General features: G+C 30.2%; 4 protein-coding genes across 4 annotated transcripts; 3 read left to right on the top strand and 1 right to left on the bottom strand.

Moving 5' to 3' along the window:
- Positions 1 to 4,318: 4,318 nt before the first annotated feature.
- On the top strand, positions 4,319 to 7,972 carry LOC124841180 (LOB domain-containing protein 4-like). The gene is made up of 2 exons (XM_088116016.1): positions 4,319 to 4,698; positions 7,623 to 7,972. Exons 1-2 carry the CDS (start codon positions 4,519 to 4,521, stop codon positions 7,935 to 7,937), a joined length of 495 nt encoding a protein of 164 aa, XP_087972142.1. The 5' UTR covers positions 4,319 to 4,518; the 3' UTR covers positions 7,938 to 7,972.
- A 2,328-nt stretch (positions 7,973 to 10,300) lies between these two features.
- LOC124841189 (tyrosine decarboxylase-like) lies at positions 10,301 to 12,317 on the top strand. The gene has a single exon (XM_047317415.2). The coding sequence runs from the start codon at positions 10,515 to 10,517 to the stop codon at positions 12,066 to 12,068; it is 1,554 nt and encodes a 517-aa protein (XP_047173371.2). The 5' UTR covers positions 10,301 to 10,514; the 3' UTR covers positions 12,069 to 12,317.
- A 2,696-nt stretch (positions 12,318 to 15,013) lies between these two features.
- On the top strand, positions 15,014 to 16,063 carry LOC124841171 (uncharacterized). The gene has a single exon (XM_047317392.2). It carries the CDS (start codon positions 15,062 to 15,064, stop codon positions 15,830 to 15,832), a length of 771 nt encoding a protein of 256 aa, XP_047173348.2. The 5' UTR covers positions 15,014 to 15,061; the 3' UTR covers positions 15,833 to 16,063.
- A 2,850-nt stretch (positions 16,064 to 18,913) lies between these two features.
- LOC148198794 (uncharacterized) lies at positions 18,914 to 19,924 on the bottom strand. The gene has a single exon (XM_088091933.1). The coding sequence runs from the start codon at positions 19,839 to 19,841 to the stop codon at positions 19,071 to 19,073; it is 771 nt and encodes a 256-aa protein (XP_087948059.1). The 5' UTR covers positions 19,842 to 19,924; the 3' UTR covers positions 18,914 to 19,070.
- Positions 19,925 to 23,026: the final 3,102 nt, after the last annotated feature.

Here is a 23,026-nt window from a genome sequence, read left to right as displayed (position 1 = left end):
CGATAAAAGCTTGAATGAGAGGGAAAGAAGCACTTATGAGTGTTATGTAATGAAAATGTGCTCCCATGATATTGTCCTGCATTATCCATTTTGACCCTTAGATCTTATGGGATCCTTGGGGGACAAGGTGGATAAAACCGATTGCATGGTCTGTCTTTGTTGGAAGATATGTTCAATCATATCTACATCTTTTCTTCCCTGTGACACAAAACATGATTTCCTTGTTAGCCATGCTTTGTTTGCTCTGTCAAGGGCATGGAAAAAGGGAAATGATGGGACCCTCATGTATCAATCAATATAATTGTTATAATTTTATGTATAAATCTAAGTATGTTAGATAGAAATTGAAAAAGTAAAACACTACGTAATATTAAATATGATTAATTTGTTGTTCTAAGATTTTAAATAAAATAGTATCAATTTCTTGTAAGATTAGATTAAGATCTTGTTAATATTATATTTTTTATATCTTTTTTTGGTGAACTTTCTTTTCCATGAACCTATCAATAATTTTCTCCTTTCAGCAAAGGACTTAACACACTGCTACATTACAATAAATAGACAGCAAAAGGTGCTAGAGACTTGAGCAATTCAGAATTCCAAATTATTCTGCAATGGAGAATATTGCCAAAACTACCTAATGCACTTAGCTTGAAAAAGATGCTAGAAGAAAGTAAGAGGGGCATCTGTTATTGTATTTGTAGCTAGATTTTATGCTTTTTAAAGGGACCACTAAGTCGTAGTGATTTCCTAAAGTCAAATTCATGTTCCCATTATCAGCATATCTGCAAGGAAATATAATAGTGAAGTGTGCTTAAAAAACTATGATTAGGATGACCTAAAATACTCCATATTATGCCTCTAGAAATTTGTAGATACTATATTAAATGGTAAAGATTATTTTAGTTGATTACGGTTAAAGTAGATTATTAAAAAACTCCCTAATGGCTTTTACTTAGAGAATCATGGAATCTGGACCCATATAAAGATTTCCTTAAACATCAAGATACTATAAGGTTAATTGTTGTTAACATTTCATTATGCCCATTTGCACCTTATTATAGTTCACTGAAACATGAGATGCCCCCAATTATAATAAACCAGTGGAAAGACAGACACAAGCCATATCATAAAAATTCAATTTAAGATGCACTATACTATAATAATGAGAGGATACAACTAATTACTGTTTCACATATTCCATGTCATTTAACATAAGCTACAATTAGGAATATATATCATGCGTAGTTATTATTGTTTTCACTTGTGTTAAAAACAGTTTTCTGGATTCAATTAAAATATTGTCGGTTGAAAGTCTACAAACGGATATATCAGACAAATTTTACATTTATTTATAATAAAAAAATTTAAATACGGTAATTAATCTAACATATTAAGATTCAAGGTGGAAACATTGATACTTCTTTTCAATAAGGTCGAGGTTAACCGTTCTGCAAACTTAATTAGTCTAAATTCTTGTTTGAGTTATTATTCGCTCTTCTTATAACTGTTTGGTCGTACTAAAATGTTACATGCAGAAAGTATTCTGATGTCGTATAGATTTCACAATCCAATAATAAATACATATTAAATGTAACCAATTTATCGTAATATCTCAAACCTATATTTATAGATTTTGGAATGATCTTTAGATTAATGTCAACCAAATTACAATAATATGATCCTGTTTAAGATAATCATCCTTAGTCCTAATTTTTGTTTAAGATCGACTACAGGATTCATGGTACTTGCCAACCGTTTTATTGAGTATTCTTAGTTAATCGAATCATCCCGTCCTAGACTGACAAAAAAAATATGACATATATAAGGTATTCTTTACTAAACTGTGTTTCCTCCACCGACTCTTGAGTGCTAGAGCTTCCCCGTTATCTCCACCCAAACATTTGGATCCTTTGTTTAAAATAAAGGCTTGATGACTTTCAGAAAAGCAGTAACAATGACTAGAAGAGAGGGAAAAAGAAGAAAAGAAAATGGTTTGGCGCCATTACGATTCATTTGGTTATGAATATAAAAGAAACATATGTGACAACTCGAAAGAAATCATGAATGGTGAAAAGGAACAAGACATGACATTTATGCAATTGCTCTCTTACTTAAATGCTAACAAAGTGAATAATGCATCCTTCATTTTGACAAATATGGAAGTAAAGTGGGAGAAACGAAATGAAGAATTTGGTATAGTGGAAGGTAATGAAGGTATATGTTGGGGACAAAAGGTTCAGAAATCGTCCAAAATGGGGTCCAATCACTTTGAATTTGATATGTGCATGCCTTCTCTGATTTCAAACTTTCACTTTTTTGAAGTCTCAAGTCAAAATAACCGAAAGAGAAAGCTGTTTTTTCTCCAACGGTCGAAGCACTGTCCTCTTCATTTTGACCATTAAATAGGACACACACTTTCTAGTTTCTACGCATAGAGGATCATCAAGGGTTACTGCATGATGCATTTGATATTGTTCCCATTCTCCTAAACACAATGGGGTTTTTTGCCCATAATTTAATCCTTCAGAAAGGAAAATGGGAAATCATTGCTTCACCTAACTCACCTGCCTATGAATTTCTTTTTCTCCCTCTAAAGCTCAAAGTCCTGCAATCATTCCATTCTTCAAAAATTTATGCTAGGTTGCTTCAAAAAGTAGCCCAACCTCCTGCTTTCGATAAAACCATTGCTTTATTATCTTGTTAATTTTCTACAAAATATATACTGCTCTTTGATGGAGAAATTAATTCTTCTTTTTTCCTCTCATATTTTTCTCCTTTCATCGTTCCATTGCACACATTTCAACCTTCACGTCTATATTCAGAATATTAACATTACTACCTTCTCATACAAGTAGTCAACAAAAACATACTCATTGTTAGAAGTTGCACTGTGAGGTAAAAGTTCAACATCAGACAAAACTTCTGAAAAAGACAAGATTCAATAGGTTGTGTTAAGATTTCTTGTTTGACAATGGTATTTTGACACCATTTAACAACCATTTGACAAATCATGTAGGAGTAAAATGGTTTTAAAAAACTAAATTTTTGTATCTGTAAAGAGAAAGAAAAAGTGAAAAATAGTACATCAGTGCATATTTGATTTTTGAAGTCGTCTTATACAAATGTCATAGCCTTTACTAATCTCTCTAGTGATCATTTTATATTACATTTATCTTCTGTGAGTGCAAACTATCTGTCATTTAGAGTTGTATTCTATTAGTTATTGTTGTCTCCTTTTAGGGTTTATGTCCCTCTAAAACAGTGGAAGCCTAGATCAGTGTCCCTGAAGCATAGTCATTGACTAACAACTAGTAGACCCCAGAGTTGACTAAAAATAATTATTGGGGTTCATAAACTCTAAGATCTTGACAATGAGCATTTCATTATGAGAAAGTTTCTCAGTCTCATTATCACGTGTTTCTGTTTCTGTAGGTAGGTGTAACAACGGGTTTAAAATTTCTGCATTCAATATATGTATAAAATTCAATGTCCATCCTTATATTTAATTTACTTTTACATGTATAGTTTTATTATCAATAATACAAGGAAAGCAAATCAATGATCGTTATTAAAATAATGGTGCCGACATAATGTTATTGAAAATATGGTTAATTAATGGATATCATAACCTGCATGCTCTTGTTATTTTTAAAGCAAGGGAAGTATAATGTTTTTAACACTGCAAGCAAGAGTGTAGTGATTGTTGCATCACTAATTAAAGGTATAAATATTCATTAAATAAAGAAAACATGCATTCTATATGTAATGTTGCCACAATCAAACACATGGTGACATATCACTTTTTGTCGTAAACAATTATAGTGTATCCTTTTTTTTTTCTTAAGTGGACAACCCATTAGTGTGTAGTTGAAACTTTATTCTACATTTACGGTAGTTTATAATAAAATTTATTAAAAATATTATAACTCGCAATTATTTCTTAACAGATGATTAAAACCTCTGGCTTACACTTAATCTTGTTTATACAGTAGAGCAATGAATCCCTTAAAATGTTAATGAAGTTTCCCAACTTATATTTATTTATATTTTCAAGCGACGCCTAAAATAAAATATCATTAAACGAACATGTAATAATTGATAACTGATTAACCGACCACGGTAAAAATATGATTTTTTTTTTATGATTAAAAACCTGTAAAAACAATAAACATTTTTTAGTGATTAAAAATGATTACTTTGTCGTGACGTAGTGGTGTCTCCACTTTTTTTCTTTTTATTTATTTTTTCCATTGACGTTTTGGCCTTACCTTATAATAATAATAACAATTATATAATGCGTGCCACTCCTCTCTCCCACATGCCTCACTCTTTTTTAGTCTCTCACTTTTGTTCACTTTGAAAGTATTTTTCTTCCTCCATTCACCATTTTCCATTGCTATCTGTGTTGTGTCTTATTACCGACAGTCCTTTTTTCCCACTGTTTAGTTTCTTTCATAGAGAAGGTAAAAACAGAAGAAAAAATCAGTTTTGGAAGACTGATTGTAGATAGAATTGATGAAGGAAGGTGGTGGCAGAAAGCAGGGTGCAGCTTCACCCTGTGCTGCATGCAAGCTTCTCAGAAGAAGGTGTGCTCAAGATTGTGTTTTTGCTCCATATTTTCCAGCAGATGAACCTCAAAAGTTTGCTAATGTGCATAAGGTCTTTGGTGCTAGCAATGTCAACAAAATGCTTCAGGTTCTCTTTTTTTTTTAATTATTCCAATTTTCACTACCCCACATGTCTTGCTTGGCCAACTTTCATTGTCAATGTTTATTATTATAAATGGTTTTTCATTGGACTTTGCTCCTCATTCTTTCCGAATGCATCCACACACATTATGTTTCAGAAAATAGTCTAAGTTTATTAACCATAAAGCTTACTAGGTTTAAAAATTCGAAGATGGTTTATGTCATTCATAACATCATGCGTAACAAAATGAAATGTGTTATGTTATGTTGTCCTCTTTTGTTGTTGTTCAGATGAACTTTAATTAAAGCTTTCTTGTTTTGGAATTTTAAGTTTTAAAGTGATAGAAACATTTTTCTTGTCCAATAGTATTTAAACTAACGGTCAAAACCTACCTAATTAGTCTAATCAGATTCCTTGTTTCTAACATGTTTGAAAGTAAGAAATTCAAGACAAATATTAATTGCTTTATTTGTATTAACTTATTCTTATACAAATTTAGAAAATAAAAATTACTAAATTAAAAAAATCAACTAGAAAATCGCCAAAAGCAGTCAATTTATAGGACTTATATATAAATTAATACAAATACATTTTTCAAAACAAGATTGAACTACAACACTTGTTTATTTAAATTGCTTATTTATATTAATGCAATGTACCTTGTGTTTATTCATAGTTCTTGTCGCAAATATAAAACTTCTTTTAACTTAATATGTATAGATCTTTTTATGTAAGATTTTTTATGTTTGTCCATTTTCTAGATTTACAAACATTAAAAGAGTTTTAATTTTCTTAATTAATTTCTAACATAGGGATGGCAATTTTACCCGCGGGTAAAATCCGCGACGGGTAATAACTATCCGCGGGTATTTTAATACCCGCTTCTAAATGGGTCAGGTACGGGTAGTATGCTATCCGTCCGGCGGGTCCCCGTTACCTGCAAAAAATTAAAAAATAAATAATTTATATATTTTTTAATTAAATTTAATTAAAAATAAAATAAAATTATATTTTATTAGTTTAAATTTAATTAAAATTAAATTTTAATTTACATTTAATTTATATTATATATATATATATATTTGTATTTTTATTTAAATTTTATTTTTAAAATGTATTAAATATATTTTTTTAATTTTTTGAGAGTATTCGCAGGTACCCGCGGGTTTTAAAATACTCGCGGATATTTTTTAAACGGGTAACCCGGGTTGCGGGTCGGGTAGCGGATACGATTTTATCCGAGGAGTCGGATTGCGGGTAGGCATTACCCATGCCCGACCCGTTGTCATCCCTACACGTATGTTAGGTAAAAGAAATGTGCAGGCTTAAAAAAATCCTATTTATTTTTTAATATTATGATTTAACTTATACGAAAAAATTTATAAGTTAATTTTCAGTCTTTCGCCCCTTTTACTTAGTGATAGGTCGTTGAAAAAATTTCACTCTTTTGAGCATCACATAAAGGCACCTCTACTAATCTTGGGGGCACGCCATGTGAAAGGAGATCTTCAAATTATTCGAATGTAATCCAATCATAATTATATCGTTTTTATATATTCTTTCTTAAGATAATAAATCTTCAATTATTTTTAAAACCTTTGTATTAAACCTGTCGTTTTTTTATTATACTAAAAATAAATATGCTCATATAAGTTATACTTAATAAACTATTTACCTATTTTCAGTCATTAAAATGATTTATAGAATAAAAGGTACTTTTTTAGTACGTATAAAAAAAAGGTAAATCATATTTATATATATATATATATATATATATATATATATATATATATATATTAAAAATAAAAGTATATATGTTATATTTTAAATTATTTTAATAATACCAAGCATTCTAATTTTATTATTTGCACGATTTTAAGTATAATAAACAGTTAATCGTGAGAAAAACTTTAGAGAGACAAATATGATTAGAAGAGCGTTTCATAATTAATTTACCAAGGATGGTTTTCCTTACATTAAAATAAAAGTGTATCACATCTATTTCTTCAAATAGAGCCATAATTTTTAAAAGAAAATAAAAGTAGAGTGATTTAGGTATCTTCTAAAGGAACCAAGAATAATTTATCCAATGGATGAATATATGAGAGAAAATAGTCAAAAATTTAAAAAGAGTTACTTACAGACACAGCAACGTGGGTTTTTCTTCCCAACCCTTTGAAAGTTTAAGGAAAGACCAAGAAGATCGGATGCATTATCTTTCATCATCATCTCTTTCTCTGCTCTTATTTTTAATCTGTCTTTTCATGTTTTGATAAAGATGACAACACTGTCTTGCCGCTCAAAGTTCACGTCTGTGTAAATTTTGTAATTTTAATTTAAGAAAAAAGCATCTCAAGTGTTTTAAAGTTTAAAGTTAAACTCCCACCACATCTTTCGCAAAAATTTCTACACCTAAAAGCCCCACCTAATATGTGTTTTTCTTTTCAAATATAGATCAACAAAACTTCAAATCTGTCGGTGTGTGAATGAATGATTAACAGTTTAATATGTCTGATTAAGCTTTTTTAATTTTTCTTTCTCTTAAAAAACATAATTAATTAAAGCCATACGCGTAAGGGTGTAAAATGATGATTGAATAGTTGTTTAAGATTAAAAAGCAGACTAACTTGTTTAATTATTTGAAAAACTTAACCTTTTATTTCTTTCATTATGATTTGGGTATATGGGGGAGCCAATGGGAGATTGGAAACGTGATGTTGGCACCTAAAGTCAAAGTGAAGCATGAAGCACCAATTGTAGCGTTTGTGAAACAGAAACGATAGTTTTCTTTTTACCATTTATTTATATTATATTATATTATCTTGTTCACTCAATAAAGAAAGAAATAAAATTGTGAGATGAAATTACTTATGATAAAAATAAAATGGAAAAAAAAATGAGGAATAATAAATTTGAATTATTATTTTCAGGACCTACCGATGCATCAAAGAGGGGATGCAGTGAGTAGCATGGTGTACGAGGCTAATGCCAGAGTCCGAGACCCAGTTTATGGGTGTGTTGGGGCCATCTCTTCTCTTCAGCAACAGATCGATGTGCTACAGACCCAATTGGCCCTGGCCCAGGCTGAGGTGGCCCACCTCAGGGTCAGGCAAAATAGGTGTTTTTCCAATCATGGGCCTAGACCTACTAGCCCAACCAATACATTGGACTCACATGTCAAGCCTATTTTCGACATGGACATGGTGGTGGACCAGGCCAGCTATGGGAGTTCAATGTGGTCATGACTTAATGATAATACTAATTATTATTATTATTATTATTATTATTATTATTATTATAGTATAGTTAGTAAGTACCTATTTAGTAGAGCATAGGAAAAAAATATATTGGCCTACACATTCACTTGGTGGGTGTCGGAGTGGTGGTGCCGGTGGTGGCCGGCGACCGTGGTGATGGAGGAGCTGTGGTGGAGGCCGTTCGCCCGCTTAATTGATTTTGGTTTATGGGAAGGATTTGTCATTGAAGGTAAGGTGTAAATATTATTATTACTTTGTTTGAAGAAGAGAAGTTTATGAAGTGAGTGTATTTTGGACCCAGTGGCAAATTTGAAATGGTTTAATGGAAAATTCTGTTGTTGTTTAAAGGTGTTGTTCATCATGTGCACCAACTAAAATTGAAAATACTTATTTTAAATAAAAATAAAAATGTCACTGTTACAACTAAAATTGAAAATGTTTAAAAGTAAATACATAGAACATTTTGGCTGTTTTTTTTTTCTTTGAGAGCCTCTAACTTGTATGAAGTTTCATTGATGGCTTTCAAACTCATGCATATGAATGTCAGAATTAAAGTTGGTTTTAGCTGAGTATTGTTCATTCACGTACCATCTTCATTTCATCTTCCTGCCACGCTTTTCATCTACACCCAAATCAACATCATCTCCATTCATCTTCCACCTTTATCACAATAAATAAGAAAATAATAAATAAATAAATAAATAATGGAACCCACACACATAGACCTCCCACAACATATTATTCAACATCCGTCTTCTCTGTCATTCTCACTTCCTCACCTCACCTTCATCTTTCACCTTTATAACGTTAAGACAAAATCATTAAACAAATTTTCATTTTAAAATTTAAAAATAGCATTTAAACAAAATAACATTTAACAAATAAACTGTCTAAGATAAAAATATTAAACACAATAATTGAAAGATATCTTAAATGTTTAATGTTACTCAAACATATTATCCCTAAATGTTGATTTACACATCAATTATATGTAAGTATTAATTAGTATTTTTTCTTTTATGTTGTGCTCTCTTTTTTTTACACATCAATTCAGTATAAATCTTTATTCATCATTTGATTAACTTCTTGTAGTCTTGATTATTTGTTATTATTAGATTTATCTTTAAGGTGTTATGACATTCTACTCAATTTATTTTCACTTCTTAATGAGTTTAAGTGAGTTTCAATTATATTAATACACTTCAAAATATCTAAAAACACATTTATATAATTAAAAAGTCATTTTTAATATATTTTTGTATATCATGTTAAATAAACTTAATTATAACAAATCTTAATTAAAATATTATATTAAACCGTAAAAATTAATTAAGAATAAAAGGCCCACTAAAAAGCATAAATAAATAGTAAAAAGAAAAGACAAAAATAAAGAATGACTTGTATGCTATGATTTACAGGTTGACATTTAAAAAATGTTAGAAACATGATAATCCATACAGGTTGACATTTAAACCATTAAATGTTTTACGGTACATTTTTTGTATGCTGCGCAATTTAAGGTGTGTCCTTATATTTTATTTTATTCTTTTAAAGGTGTTATTTAATGCTTATTTTAAAAAAATCTATACTAACAACAATTGAGTTAAATAAAATATTTCTTTTTTTTTCATCATCTTTAATTTTACATTAAAAGCAAATACCTATAAAAAAATTTAATTAAAAATTAACTGAATAATACGAGTATAAATGAAAAAAAATGATTATACTATCATTGAACTTAGAAAGTTATAGTATTTAGAAAATGTTAGAAATAGGAGTAATAATGAACCTATAAATCATAGTAACCATAAAGCTTGACATTTAAACCATTAAATGTTTTAGGTCCATCTCTTGTATGCATAAATTTTCTAGCTACCCACATGTACTAAAATTGGTTGAAATAGCATAAAAGTTTTCACTGAGCTAAAGAAAAAAATATTGAATTTTACAACTGTGAAACAAAAACGAACATTGTGTCTCTGATGATGCCATAAAATCATTTAATTCTTTCAACTAACTATACATTTTTAATGACTTCTCTGAAAAGTGAATCAGTTAGTCGGCAAAATTAAATCACCAAGTCTAATTATTAGGCGGTAGCGATTACTTGAATAGGTCTCTCTGACTGTGACACTTGAAGCAAATAAAGCATAAGAAAATAGTAGCACATAATTTATTATAAAAAAATTATTAAAAAAATTTATTAACATATCATGTAATTAATATCCCGAATGAAATTAATAACGTATGTTATCTATGTCTACCTGTTGAGAGTAGAAAGTTTGTATTTTTATGTCTGTGTGCTTAATTAGTGCTTAAATAGAGCTATATCCGGCTGTGACAAAAGCAAGTTGCATATGAATATCAAGGGAAGAAAAGTTTATATATGACGCTATAATTTAATGAGTATATTAAAGAAATTATATTGTGCTATATAAAAAGAGGAGGTATTGACAGAATGACTATGAAACCAAGCATAAAAAGATTGATCAGACGCAGTGCTGTGAGTTGCTCTCTATTCTATATATAGTTTTTCAGGCTTCAAGCTAAAATCCCACGTTCATCATGAATCCTTTAGACCCAAAAGAATTTAGGAGGCAAGGGCACATGATCATTGACTTCCTTGCTGATTATTACCAGAATATTGGCCAGTATCCAGTGTTAAGCCAAGTAGAACCAGGTTACCTTAAAAATCTCATGCCAGAATTTGCCCCTCTCAGTCCTGAACCGATTGAAACCATTCTTCAAGATTTGCAGCAGCACATAGTTCCTGGCATAACACACTGGCAAAGCCCTAATTACTTTGCCTACTTTCCCTCCAGTGGTAGCACAGCAGGGTTTGCTGGTGAGATGCTGAGCACAGGATTCAACTTGGTAGGCTTCAATTGGGTGTCATCACCGGCTGCAACAGAGCTAGAAAGTATTGTCATGGATTGGCTAGGCCAGATGCTGAATCTCCCCAAGGCTTTTCTCTTTTCAGGGAGTGGTGGAGGTGTGTTGTTGGGGACAACATGTGAGGCCATTCTGGTCACACTTGTTGCTGCTAGAGATAAAATGCTTAGCCAAATTGGCAGAGAAAATATCTGTGAGCTTGTCGTTTATGTGTCTGATCAAACACATTGTTCTGTTCAGAAAGCAGCTCATATAATAGGAATTCACCCTAAAAATATTAGGGTAATCAAGACAATGAAGTCGACTTCCTTCGCTCTTTCACCAGAATCACTATCATCCGCCATTCAAACAGATGTTCAAAATGGGTTGGTTCCTTGCTATCTTTGTGTCACTGTGGGCACGACTTCAACCACTGCCATTGATCCATTGGGACCACTGTGCATGGTTGCAAAAAAATATGGCATGTGGGTCCATGTTGATGCTGCTTATGCTGGTAGCGTGTGCGTTTGTCCTGAGTTCAGACACTTCATTGATGGAATTGGGAATGCAAACTCGTTCAGTTTCAATGCTCATAAATGGTTTCTTACTAACTTAGATTGTTGCTGCCTTTGGGTGAAGGATCCAGCTTCTGTGATAAAGTCCCTATCGACACATACAGTGTACTTGGAGAACAGTGCTACCGATTCAAAACGAGTGGTGGACTACAAGGATTGGCAGATAACCTTGAGCAGAAGATTCCGTGCACTCAAACTTTGGCTCGTTCTAAAAAGCTATGGTGTTGTCAATCTCAGAAACTTCCTCAGAAGCCACGTTGAAATGGCCAAGACTTTTGAAGGGTTGGTGAAAAGGGACAAAAGGTTTGAGATTTTTGTGCCTAGAAATCTTGCTGTGGTTTGCTTTAGGCTTTTACCTTCAGCAGTTGCGAAGATCGGCAATGGAGGTTCCAAAACTGAGGATGTTGCAAAGATCAGCAATGGAGGTTCCAAAACTGAGAATGTTGCAAAGATCAGCAATGGAGGTAACAAAACTGAGGATGTTGCAAATGGAATCAACCGTAGGTTGCTGGATTCGATCAATGGTTCGGGCACTGTTTACATGACTCATGCAGTCGTTGGAGGGGTTTTTGTGATTAGGTGTGCCATTGGAGCAACCCTTACTCATACAACACACGTTATCATGGCATGGAAGACGGTGCAAGAACATGCAGATGCCGTTCTAAATTACTGAGTTAAATCTACATTTTACAGGAAAAAAAAAGAAAAAGAGTTTTTGCTCCTTTTTCTTATATAGCAAATCTGATTCTTCAGAATTTGCTAAAGTGGTAGCAAAATAAAATCTGCTTTCAATGTATTTTCCTGCTTGGTTGGGCAAAGTGTTTTTTGCCTTTTGAAATTGCTTGTTTATTTGTTATCAACAAAAATTCACGTTGTGTGTTTTCATTTATATAGAAAAGTCTATGCTATATTTATATGTTAATCGACATGTCATACAAGTGTCACGTCTTCGTTCCTTTGAATTAAGCCTATTACGATGCATCATAATATTTAATTTAATGTCTAATTTTGTTATTTCTTTTTCTTTAATCAATAATATGTCTTATTAAATGCTTTTAATTAACATGAAAGTAAAATATTAACTACTTTTTAGTTTTATATTAATAAATATTTGGGTGCTACTTATCATAACAGAAAATAATAACAGCCACAAAATGAAAAAAAAATCACCTCTCCCACATTTAATAGGTGGTGCATTCCAATGGCCTACTTCAACTTTTATATATAAGTTGCGTATAGTTAGACACACATTCCTGTAAGAATTAAAATAGGTCACAAGTCCATTATATCTTTGAGTGGGGTTGAATATGTAGTGGGCCGAGTTGATCCACCAACCCATCTATTTAATTTTATTTTATTAAAATTTAATTTTAATTTTATAAAAAAATATTTATTATTTTATTTTTTTTGAAAAAATTATTTAAGTTTCTTATTTTCAAAATTAATTAAACACTCATATTGGAAGTGAAATTGGGATTGGCTCACTAAATGCTTAACTCGTGATGGGCCGGGTCGAGTGACCCGTTTTCACAGCTTTACGCATTTTTCTGGTTTCTTTTTGTTTTTATAATTTTAAAAAATAATGTTAATTGATTTTTTAGATTATACAAAATTAACATTATAGTTCATTATGACGTGTATTTTTTAGTAAACCTTTTAACAGCTAATTTATGAAAAATAATTAAAGTAAGTATGAAATCAATTATTAAGCTAAAAGTTATATATATTATATAGAGTTACATCCAACCACATTTGCAATGAAAACAGTGATGAACTTTTCAATAAAACAGTCTACGAATAGCATCCAACTAATCCTTCAGAAACCATTACTTAATTATAGAAATTCTTATTGTCATAAGATAGATTCGTTGAAGCATGTATATACTCGGAAGTCATTATTTTTCTTGGAATAGGTCTCTTCCTATTGATTAGGATGGCAATCTATTTTTGCTTTTCAAATTGACAAATACCACACAAATCACCATATATCTTCAATATATCGATGTAGACTTCTCAACAGAACCAGCAAGGCAATTTGTTTATCGAATTAAAAGTAGTAAATCTCAAATATAATAATAATTAAAATTTTAATTTTAGATAAATAAATATTATTTTTTTATTTTAGTCTTTTATTTTCATAAAACCAAATTCAATCTTAATTTTTTAATTTTTTTAAAATTGAAATTGTGGAAAGAAAAATGTTTCTTTTTGATAAATTTTACATAAATTATTATACATAAAAATCAATAAATAACAGCTAATTGTATAGAAAAAAAAAATACTTAAACTAATTTAGATATTGTTTTATAAATTAAAAATGATTTAAAATAGTTTCTATTATAAATAAAGAATTTTATGAAGAAATTAATGTCTAAATCAGTTTTTAATTTAAAGATATAGAGTAATTTAGAATCAATCATAAGCGTATCTTAAATTATAAATGTATTACACACCAGATGAACTTTGATGGAAGCTAGAAAGAACATCTAGAAACATATATTTGGAAAATCGTTAAGAATTGTGTATGAAGTCGTTGGCAGGTGTGCCAGTGTTATTCTAGGAGCTTCCTCTTTGCGTGGAGATGATAAATTCCACGTGTACTTTATATGAACCATTTCTGATGATACAATTTATGCTTTATATAATGTAGTTAGAATCATTCTATTAATATTCATATTCATCTGCACGACAATATTTCTTTCTTCCACTTTTTCAAAATAAAACCACATACACACCCTAACAATTTCTTTCAATTTTATTGGAACATTATATATATCTTGTATTTCTACAAATTTCACGATATTATGCCTTTCTAAAATATATCTAGAATATTTTTTAAGGATTATTGATATAAAAGTTTTTTTTTTCAGAAAACGATTATGAAGATTTTAATTTATTGTATTTATTCAAATGACACTTGAACCTCCAACAATACTATATATTTAATTATTCATCAAATATCCAGAAGATTCAGGAAAAAATAAAAATAATATAGACCTAATATTTCAAAACATCAATCACAAATCTTAAATTTATAAAACCTTTATTTGATAAATAAATTTAAATTTAAATTAATAATAATTAATATAAAAACTATTTTTGTAATTATATCACTCAAATAAAATATTAGAGCTTTATTGATGTAATTCATATCTTAAATTCTATTAACTAAGCTAATTTCAGAATACTTTCTACCAAAAACTGATCATTTGTAGTATATATCTACTATCTAATTTCAACATCGGTATCATGTTCTAAATTAGCCTATTAAAAACATGATAGTAAAGATAATCTGATTTTTAGACATAATTGTAAGTGAATAATATATATATATTTTAAAAGCTAACAACACGAAATTAATATCGTACCTATGTTTCGTGAATAGAAATAGTAATAACAAATAAAAGTACCAATTAGATAAATCTCTAGTTAAAGAAAACATTCATAATATTTTACGTTAATTGTTTATTAAATATTAATCATTAGAGTAATTAATTAATTAATTAAAAATGAAAGACAAGATTGAAAGAATTTTAGTGGCTTATATTGGACATAATTATTATAGAGAATAAAAATGTTACGTTGAAAGAATTTTGAAATGTTAGGGATAGAGAAAGCAAAGAGCAGCAAGGTTTGAGGAGCACCAAGCATTTTATAGTAGAAAGAATGGAGATGCCAAAAATGGGAGGAAGAGATGCATTATATATAAGGAGATGTGGGTGTGTGTATAGCAAGAAAACGCAGGTACCTTATCTTTCTCCATTTGTCTCTGATCTTCAAACGAGCTTCTCCAGAGAAGAGACAATGGATTTCATTCCCAAAACCTCTTTCATCCTTCTCGTAACCCTATCATTCCTCCTCCTCACAAAACCGGTTCTCTCCTCCCGCGACATCCACATCGTCCAGCGTGAAATCCAAGAAGACATCAACCAACTCTGTCAAAAAACAACAGATCCTGCTCTCTGCGCCAATACAATCAAACCTCATTTCGCCCAAAACAAACTTTCAGCCATAAAAGCTCTCGACGTGGAAGTGGAGGCCACGCTCGCCGAAGCAAAAACTGCCCTAGGAAAAATCCAATCTCTGGAAAACAAAAAAGAGAACACCAAGTCCACCAAGGATTCCCTCAACGTCTGCGATGACCAGTACAACAGCATGCTCGACGCCATTGAAGAAACCAAACAAGCTATCGCCAAGAACGACGTCACCACCGCTAAGTTCAAGTTCAGCGCCGTCATCTCCTACCACTCCGCCTGCCGGGACACCTTCAAAGGCGGCGTAACCCCCTTCGACAAGGACTCCAACGCCGTTTACAAGCTCGGCGGGATCGCATTGGACATTATTGCCGACATTGAAAAGTCTCTGCCTCCTCCGCGTTCTACACCCACGCAATCTGCCCCTTCTGCGTTCAGCAGTGTCATCGGAACCGTCTCATAAGGCGTCTCTTCGAAACATTAACCACGCTCGACAATTTCATGGAGTTGGCTTCTTCTGTCAAACCCACCGTGAATCTGATCACGCAGATTACCAAACCTATAACTTTTGTATTATGTAACTTTTTTTTTTACCAAAACGAAAGTTTTGAAAGTTTTGGTTTTGGTGTAGGGGGTGATTGTCCCCTCTTATATATTTTACCTAAAATTTAATAAAATACATATCTTTTTCTTACATCCTGTCATTTTAACTTTGTTCTTTCGTTATTGTTTAAATGGTTTGTTTATATTTTTAATAATCGGAGTTTCTATAATATTAAATTTAAATTTGCCACCCTTTTCATCTATCTTCTTCACCTTCGTATTGATGTTTTCGAAGCTTTCGTTTCAAATCAATATATTTTGTTGAATGTGCTATTTATTGTACTCGATGCACATAAAAAGAAGATTGTAACTAGTTACTACAAAAGGGATGACAATTCTTTGTTGTCATCCTTCTTAAATGCATATGGATAAAACATATTTCAATTCTCAATTTAATATAAGTTATCAAATCTAATTTTACTTTTTTCATCAAAGATGATTGATGATATAAAGTTGCGTTCTTGTTGTTACTAAATTTAATAAAAAACATATTATAATAAGGTTTATTAAACCTTTTTATTATGTAACTCAAACTTGAAGTAATATCTATGTATCATGATGAGATATCATTATGTTATAATTATTATTAGTTATAGTATTATTATATATTTAAGATAAGTATTATTCTAATAGAATTATAAGTTCATAAGGATACAATTAGTATTTGTTTAAATATTTATTTCATAATCACTTATACTTATTATATTTCTAAAAATCTTAAACTTTCTTATTCATTTTAGCGTTACAAAGATTTTTCAGATTAATTTCTTTTTATAAACAGTGACAAATTTCGTTCCAATCAATAAGAGATTTTCAAATTCTCCCTCAACTCCCCTGTAAAATCAAGTTATAACCAATTATTTTTAACATTGTAGTATTAGTTGATAAGAGAGGATAATTATATATTCATTAAATATATCATTTAGGATAGTTAAATGATAATTTAATTAGGAGAAAATCACATTTAATAATATCATAGTATTATTTAGATTTTTATACACTATAATTATATGCTTTTCAATAATTGCGATACATATAAGAATAATTTTGAATTGAGTTTTGTTGACACTTTTGAATTTTTCTTTTATACACTGATGAAAAAAAAATCACTTTTGTGATACTCATAAATATATGGTGGTGTAGAAGTCACCATTGTAAAATAAGAGTGGAAGATAATTTTGTACTTAATTTAAACCTTTTTTTTATGATAATTAGCAAAAATCATCCTTGAAAGTTTAAAATTTCATAGAAACAACAATTCTAGAAATTATTGGTGGTTGAAAATGGTAATTTTAACGTTAGTAGGTGAGAATGATGATTGGAAGTTGAAAACTTAGGAAAGAAGAATGATTGTAGGAATCAATATCGTCATTAAAAGTGGTAATTATGACATAAAAACCCCTCTCACATTTAAGGAAGAATGATATTCACCATCACAGATTGAAAGACACAGTGATTGAACACTAAATCCAATATAACATGTGACCATTAAATCCACCAAATTAAAATGGAAGAACGAAAGCAAAAACCTAAATGCCTCTGTGCATGTGCGGTGTTTGAAAGCGAAGAAACAAAACAGAGAAGCGGAAATGAATTTCCATCTATGCCCTTCTCTTCAGCAGACCTATGGAATCCACGTTTCGTTAAATTAATAATTCATTTCACATCTAAGCAATTTATATTTCAACATTTCTTGATTTATATTTCAAATAGATTTATTTTTGTTGATAGTTTTAACACATTTTATAAACAAAAGTTTATGACTATGAGAAAGCTTATCTTTTAAGATTTTTAGTAAAACAAAATATTTTATTTATAAATTTATTATTTGATGTTGCTTATTAATAATTTTTTATTGTAATACCTAATTCATCTTTTAAATTTCTTCAGTATTTTTTTACTGTCCTAATCTATATATGGAAATGATTAAAAATTGTGTATTCTTTCTAATCCTAAATTAGGTATTTAATCATCAAGAAAAAAACTATTGGGAGGACATATAGTTGTTGAAAATCATTCATTTGCTACAAAAGATGCTAGTAATAGAAAAAAATGTTCATAGATTATGATTTTTTTTTCATAATAAATATAAATTTTTAATGTTTAGAATTGTTTAGCTTCTTTTGAAAGAAGCGCATGTATTGTTGTACATTAGTTTAGTTTGGTTTACATTTTTTTTTAAATGATATTTTTCATGTGACAGCAAATTATAAATGTGCAATACAAAAAGTGAAAAAAAAAGTTACATGAAAATAATTTTGGTTATTCTTTTAACTGAAGTACAAATAAGTTGAATTGGAGACGATCACAATAGTTAATGAGGAAATTCCACAAAAAAAAAATATCAAAATAAATTGAAAGATATTCAATTAAAATTTTGTATAATTGAACTTAAAATAAAATTAAAACATTGTATAATTAAATTAAAAATAAAATTAAAACAGAATCGCATAATCAAATAGAAAAGCAAAATTAAGATATATTCAATGTAGATTGAGAAATTTGATTTTTTTTAGTGAAAAACAATATTGATACCGTTTGCAACAAATAGAGTTGATATATTTTTGAGAGAAAGAAAAAATTATCATCCTTTGTATGGTTGAATCCTCAATTAAATTGAAAGTGAGATTTTATTTATTGATATATTTAAGTGGTCAATATTTAAGAGTTCATAATGTTTGGAATTTTGGTAAATCAAAAGCTTTGGCTTCTACTGGTTCTATATATGTCTTTCTTACATGAGACTAAATACTAAAATGTGAGACAAATACTTCTCTCACATATACTACTATATTTGGTCATAATTTAAAATTATTTATTATTGTATATGTAAATTATAAGATAATTTACATATATACATTTATTTCATATATTTTTATTTAAATTTATAATTTAAACCAAGATAATTCATTTTATGATTAATGGTAATAAAATCACACAATTTAAAAAACAAATAAATTTCTTCATTTCCTTCTCGTTTTCCTTAATATTGTTCCCATAACATCTCATTTCCTACCCACACAAAAGCATCATCCAGTTAAAAACCACAGGAAAAGAGAATAATTATTTGAACATTTATTGACCGGATAATATTGGGCCTAAGTGCAAGGCCCAACTTGATTCTGACACGGGGTAAGAACTGCTGGTGGTGGGCCAACGATTGGGCTTCCAATCGGTTGTCCTCGGCGACGACGGCTCTCTCTATCTTCAATGGCTTTCATAATATCCAAACAGTTCCCTCCAAGATCGTACAAGTCCTTCCCCTCCTTCACAATCGGTGAATTGTTGAACTCGTCGGTGCATGCCGAGAGGTACGAGAGCACCGCGCTGAACTTGAACCGTGCCTCGGCGGCGTTGCGCAGCGCCACTACCGTCATGGTTTCTTTAATGGAGTCCATCATGTTATCGAATTGTTCGGAGCATATTTGGAGGGAATCGTTCAGATCCTTGGAATTGGTTGGGTTCGTGAGGAGTCTATTGACGAGGCTCGTAGTGTTTACGACCAGTTCCCGTGTGGTTTCAATCTCTATTTCTAGAGCAGTGTAGGCATTAAACTTTCGTAAGGTTATGACATGAGGAAGTATGGTTGTGAAGCACACAACTGGATTGGTGGTGGGCTTGCAGAGGGACCAGACGCGGGCCTGCGGCGTGCGGGCGGCGTGGGCACGGAGGAGGAGGCCCGTGAAGGAGACGAAGAGGAATAAGGTTTTGATGAAAGCGAAAGCCATGATTCTTCTCCTATTTCCAAAGTAAAGGATGGATAGGAGAAGATTGATAGAGAGGGTCGCCTCTTGCACTGAGATCGTTTCCGCTATTTGAACTGAGAAACTTGCCCTAGAAAGCGGTTCCCAACAACAGAATACGCTCATAATAGCTCATTTCAAACGGTTTTAGTTTTGACTCTTACACTCCATCGCAATTCATATTCTTTAACTCCCTAAATTGTGTGGTGAAAAAGAGACTACTTATTATAGTTAGTTATTCACAATTACTATACTATTTTTTCTTAATTAATAAATTAAATTACACTAATTTATAAATTTCGTATACATACGATTTTTTTTTTGTTGGGGTCTTTTAGTTTGGTAAGACACTCATGTCATGCTTTCTATACTTTATATCTTACAATTCTTAGATTCTATAAGGTTGCAGCAGTGCGAATTGTATGTGCCCAAATAGTTAGAAAACAGTTTTATTTTTTAGAACGTATACTTTTCTAATTATAATTCAACGTATAATTGGTTATCTTTCTTTCTTCCTTTGTCCTTTTAATAATCAGTCATGACTTGGTAGGTTAGAGATTGTAAAATTAGTTTCATATATGACGTTACGACAACTAAAACAAGATACGATCTAATTTAATTTTGGAATATTGGTTCACTTCACTTAATAGATAAAAATTTATAAACATATTGTTTTAATATCTTAAATTAAAAGTAGTGTCAATTTTATTTAAGAATTTATCTTGTATCTTGTTTCAATTAATGAAATCGAGGTTAATTATTTTTCTACAAATGAGTTTTCAAGTTCAAAGCTCAGGTTTATGTTTTATTTTCTCTCCTCTTTCAACCATAATATCAATCCAAACATTATTATCTTACTTATGATAATTGTAATTATTTTCAGTATTAATTTTCCTCGTATTTCAACTTATTAAAGTTATGAACTTTTCTTTTAAAAAAACTCATCATACTCATAAAATCAAATGGATGGAGTTTCAAACTTAACCCTACGGAACACCAAAATTCTAGAGAGCTTAGTATTATTTTAAAAGTATTAAATCACACTTACTTAGAGTTTAATATTATTTTAAAAATTCCGGGGGTCGAATTACAAATTTTGGGGTGCAAAAAGAAAAGGCTGCCGGTTACCCACATCCAATGGAGTTGAATATAATGGGCATGTGACTCAAACTAGTTCTCTAAGGTGGAAAAATACACAGCCCAGATTCGTAGAAAATCCAATCCTTAGTTCTATGCTTTTTAAAGGGACAAATTATATGATTGAATAATCAAAGCTGAAATCATAGAAAATAAAATTAACTAACACGTAATTCCTATATATTATCGAATTCAGAATATTAAAGCAAAACAAAAATTATGTCCACAGATTTTTAATTATTAAAAAAAAATTTAAATATGTTTTTGAACATTAATAAAATATATCACTTTGAACGTTAATTATGTATTACCATAATTATAGGACCTTGATCTTAAACATGATCCATACAAATTTATGACTTTCAATATCTTTGACAAAAAAAAAGCTTCTCGTAATTAAAATTCTTCATATAACTTTTGTTGTAGGATAAATATTTTACTATTCTGAGTCGGAGGTTAACTAATTTTTTAAATGATGTTGCATAATGGACAGAGTGGTGATGCAGAGTTATTAAATGTTTAGGAGACATGAGATGTGAAGTTAAGATAAAAAGAAGATCGAATTATATCGCTTTAACATCATCTACGTATCATTTTGTGATTGATATAAAATTATTTTATAATTAATAATAATAATCATAAATATCAATATCAACCAATCACGATACATAAATGGTATTAAAATTTTTTTCAAAGCATGTCATCCTTTAAAAAAAATAGAATGCGATCTGGTTGAAGTTTCCCCGTGAGTGCAACGTAATCTGCACAAAGATTGAGCAGGCCACCACAGAGGTACCAGATTTGCATTACCTGGTATCTCCCATGCATGCCAGCCCCTCACACAAAACTGTCGGTAAGGAATCTCCAACCACACACCCTTCTCTTTCTTCTGCTCCCCGTACATGCATCTCACCCTTACATTTTTTTTACACTAACATTACAATATCACAACCTAAATTTTACATCACCATTAATATTCCAAAAATAACCCAATCAAAATTTAAATAAACTTAATTAATATCATTATATAATTAGAGATGTTAAAATGAGTTTTAATATGTAAACAATTGGATTTATTAAGGGTTTAAGTCTTTAAAATTTGAGTAAAATTGAATCCAATTACCTTAATCCACGAGTTACACAACTTTGAAGAACATTGAAGGTAAATTGACCCCTAATCCACAACCACCCCCAAACTTTTATTAGCTTTTATAAATTTTAATTAAGTTATTATAATTATTTATTATTTATAATTACGTAGACAGTCAATTTAATCTTTCTAAATATTAAAAATACTTTTCACTAATATTTACATGGTTTAATATTTAATTTATTTGTTAGTTTAAGTTATGTATATTGATATTTAAATTTTTAACTTCTATATTTATAATAATGTTTGATAAAATAAATGAGTATTTTGATTTTTTATAAAAAAAGTAAGCTGAGTCAATATATTTTTATTGTACTATAATTTATATATATATATATATATATATATATATATATATATATATATTAACTTACTAACATATCAAGATATAGTTAATCGACTTAAATTACAAAAAAATTTAATAAAAAAAAAGTGAACCAAATTAAAAACTCGTAGTGAACCATCGAATTATTTCACTTTCAAACCCTATTCAACTCAGTTTTATAAAATTAACTTATTTGTATTATAATTCAATGATATTTGGCGTCTTTGGTTTCTATGTTTTATTTCATATTTTATGTATGGGTGTTGTGGGTACTGGTCGTGAAAGTTTGTTCAGTCCAGGAATGTCATCTTCCCTATTTTGGTCTTTCTCGTAATCATGCCTTGTTTTGCCTTTCTTTTGTTCGCACGTGTATTTTTGTTATTCATATCTAGAATATGTACTTGTCATTATTCAATATCCAACCCATTGTTTTCCGTATAAGATAAGATGGTGTGCAATTATACAAAGCTTCTGTTCATCATGAATTCTGTATAGTATTCTCACCTTTGCATCTTGTGCTCAACCATCCGACATGGCAGACTATTTAAACCATATTTAACTTGCCTTTTCATCCCACATAAAACATACACACCATTTGTTTATACATGTAAATCTTGTCTTTGTAACTCCATTGCCGTAGGTTGTGAGCTCCCCTGGTCTGAAACAAAAACATTTTATTACTCGGTTCTTATCGGCTTA

This window comes from Vigna umbellata, chromosome 5 (assembly GCF_029865625.1).
Source record: "Vigna umbellata cultivar VRB3 chromosome 5, Vumbellata_1.0, whole genome shotgun sequence".
Lineage (NCBI taxonomy): Eukaryota > Viridiplantae > Streptophyta > Magnoliopsida > Fabales > Fabaceae > Vigna > Vigna umbellata.
The sequence above is the reverse complement of the archived record's forward strand: the minus strand, read 5'-3'. Positions and strand labels throughout refer to the sequence as shown.

What these genes read in the sequence shown, in the direction of transcription:
- LOC124841180 (XM_088116016.1), top strand. Translation starts at nt 4,519, where the DNA reads ATGAAGGAAGGTGGTGGCAGAAAGCAGGGTGCAGCTTCACCCTGTGCT. An exon ending in ATGTCAACAAAATGCTTCAG is followed by an intron (nt 4,699 to 7,622) that starts GTTCTCTTTTTT and finishes TATTATTTTCAG; the next exon opens with GACCTACCGATGCATCAAAG.
- LOC124841171 (XM_047317392.2), top strand. Translation starts at nt 15,062, where the DNA reads ATGGAGATGCCAAAAATGGGAGGAAGAGATGCATTATATATAAGGAGA.
- LOC148198794 (XM_088091933.1), bottom strand. Translation starts at nt 19,841, where the DNA reads ATGAGCGTATTCTGTTGTTGGGAACCGCTTTCTAGGGCAAGTTTCTCA.
- LOC124841189 (XM_047317415.2), top strand. Translation starts at nt 10,515, where the DNA reads ATGAATCCTTTAGACCCAAAAGAATTTAGGAGGCAAGGGCACATGATC.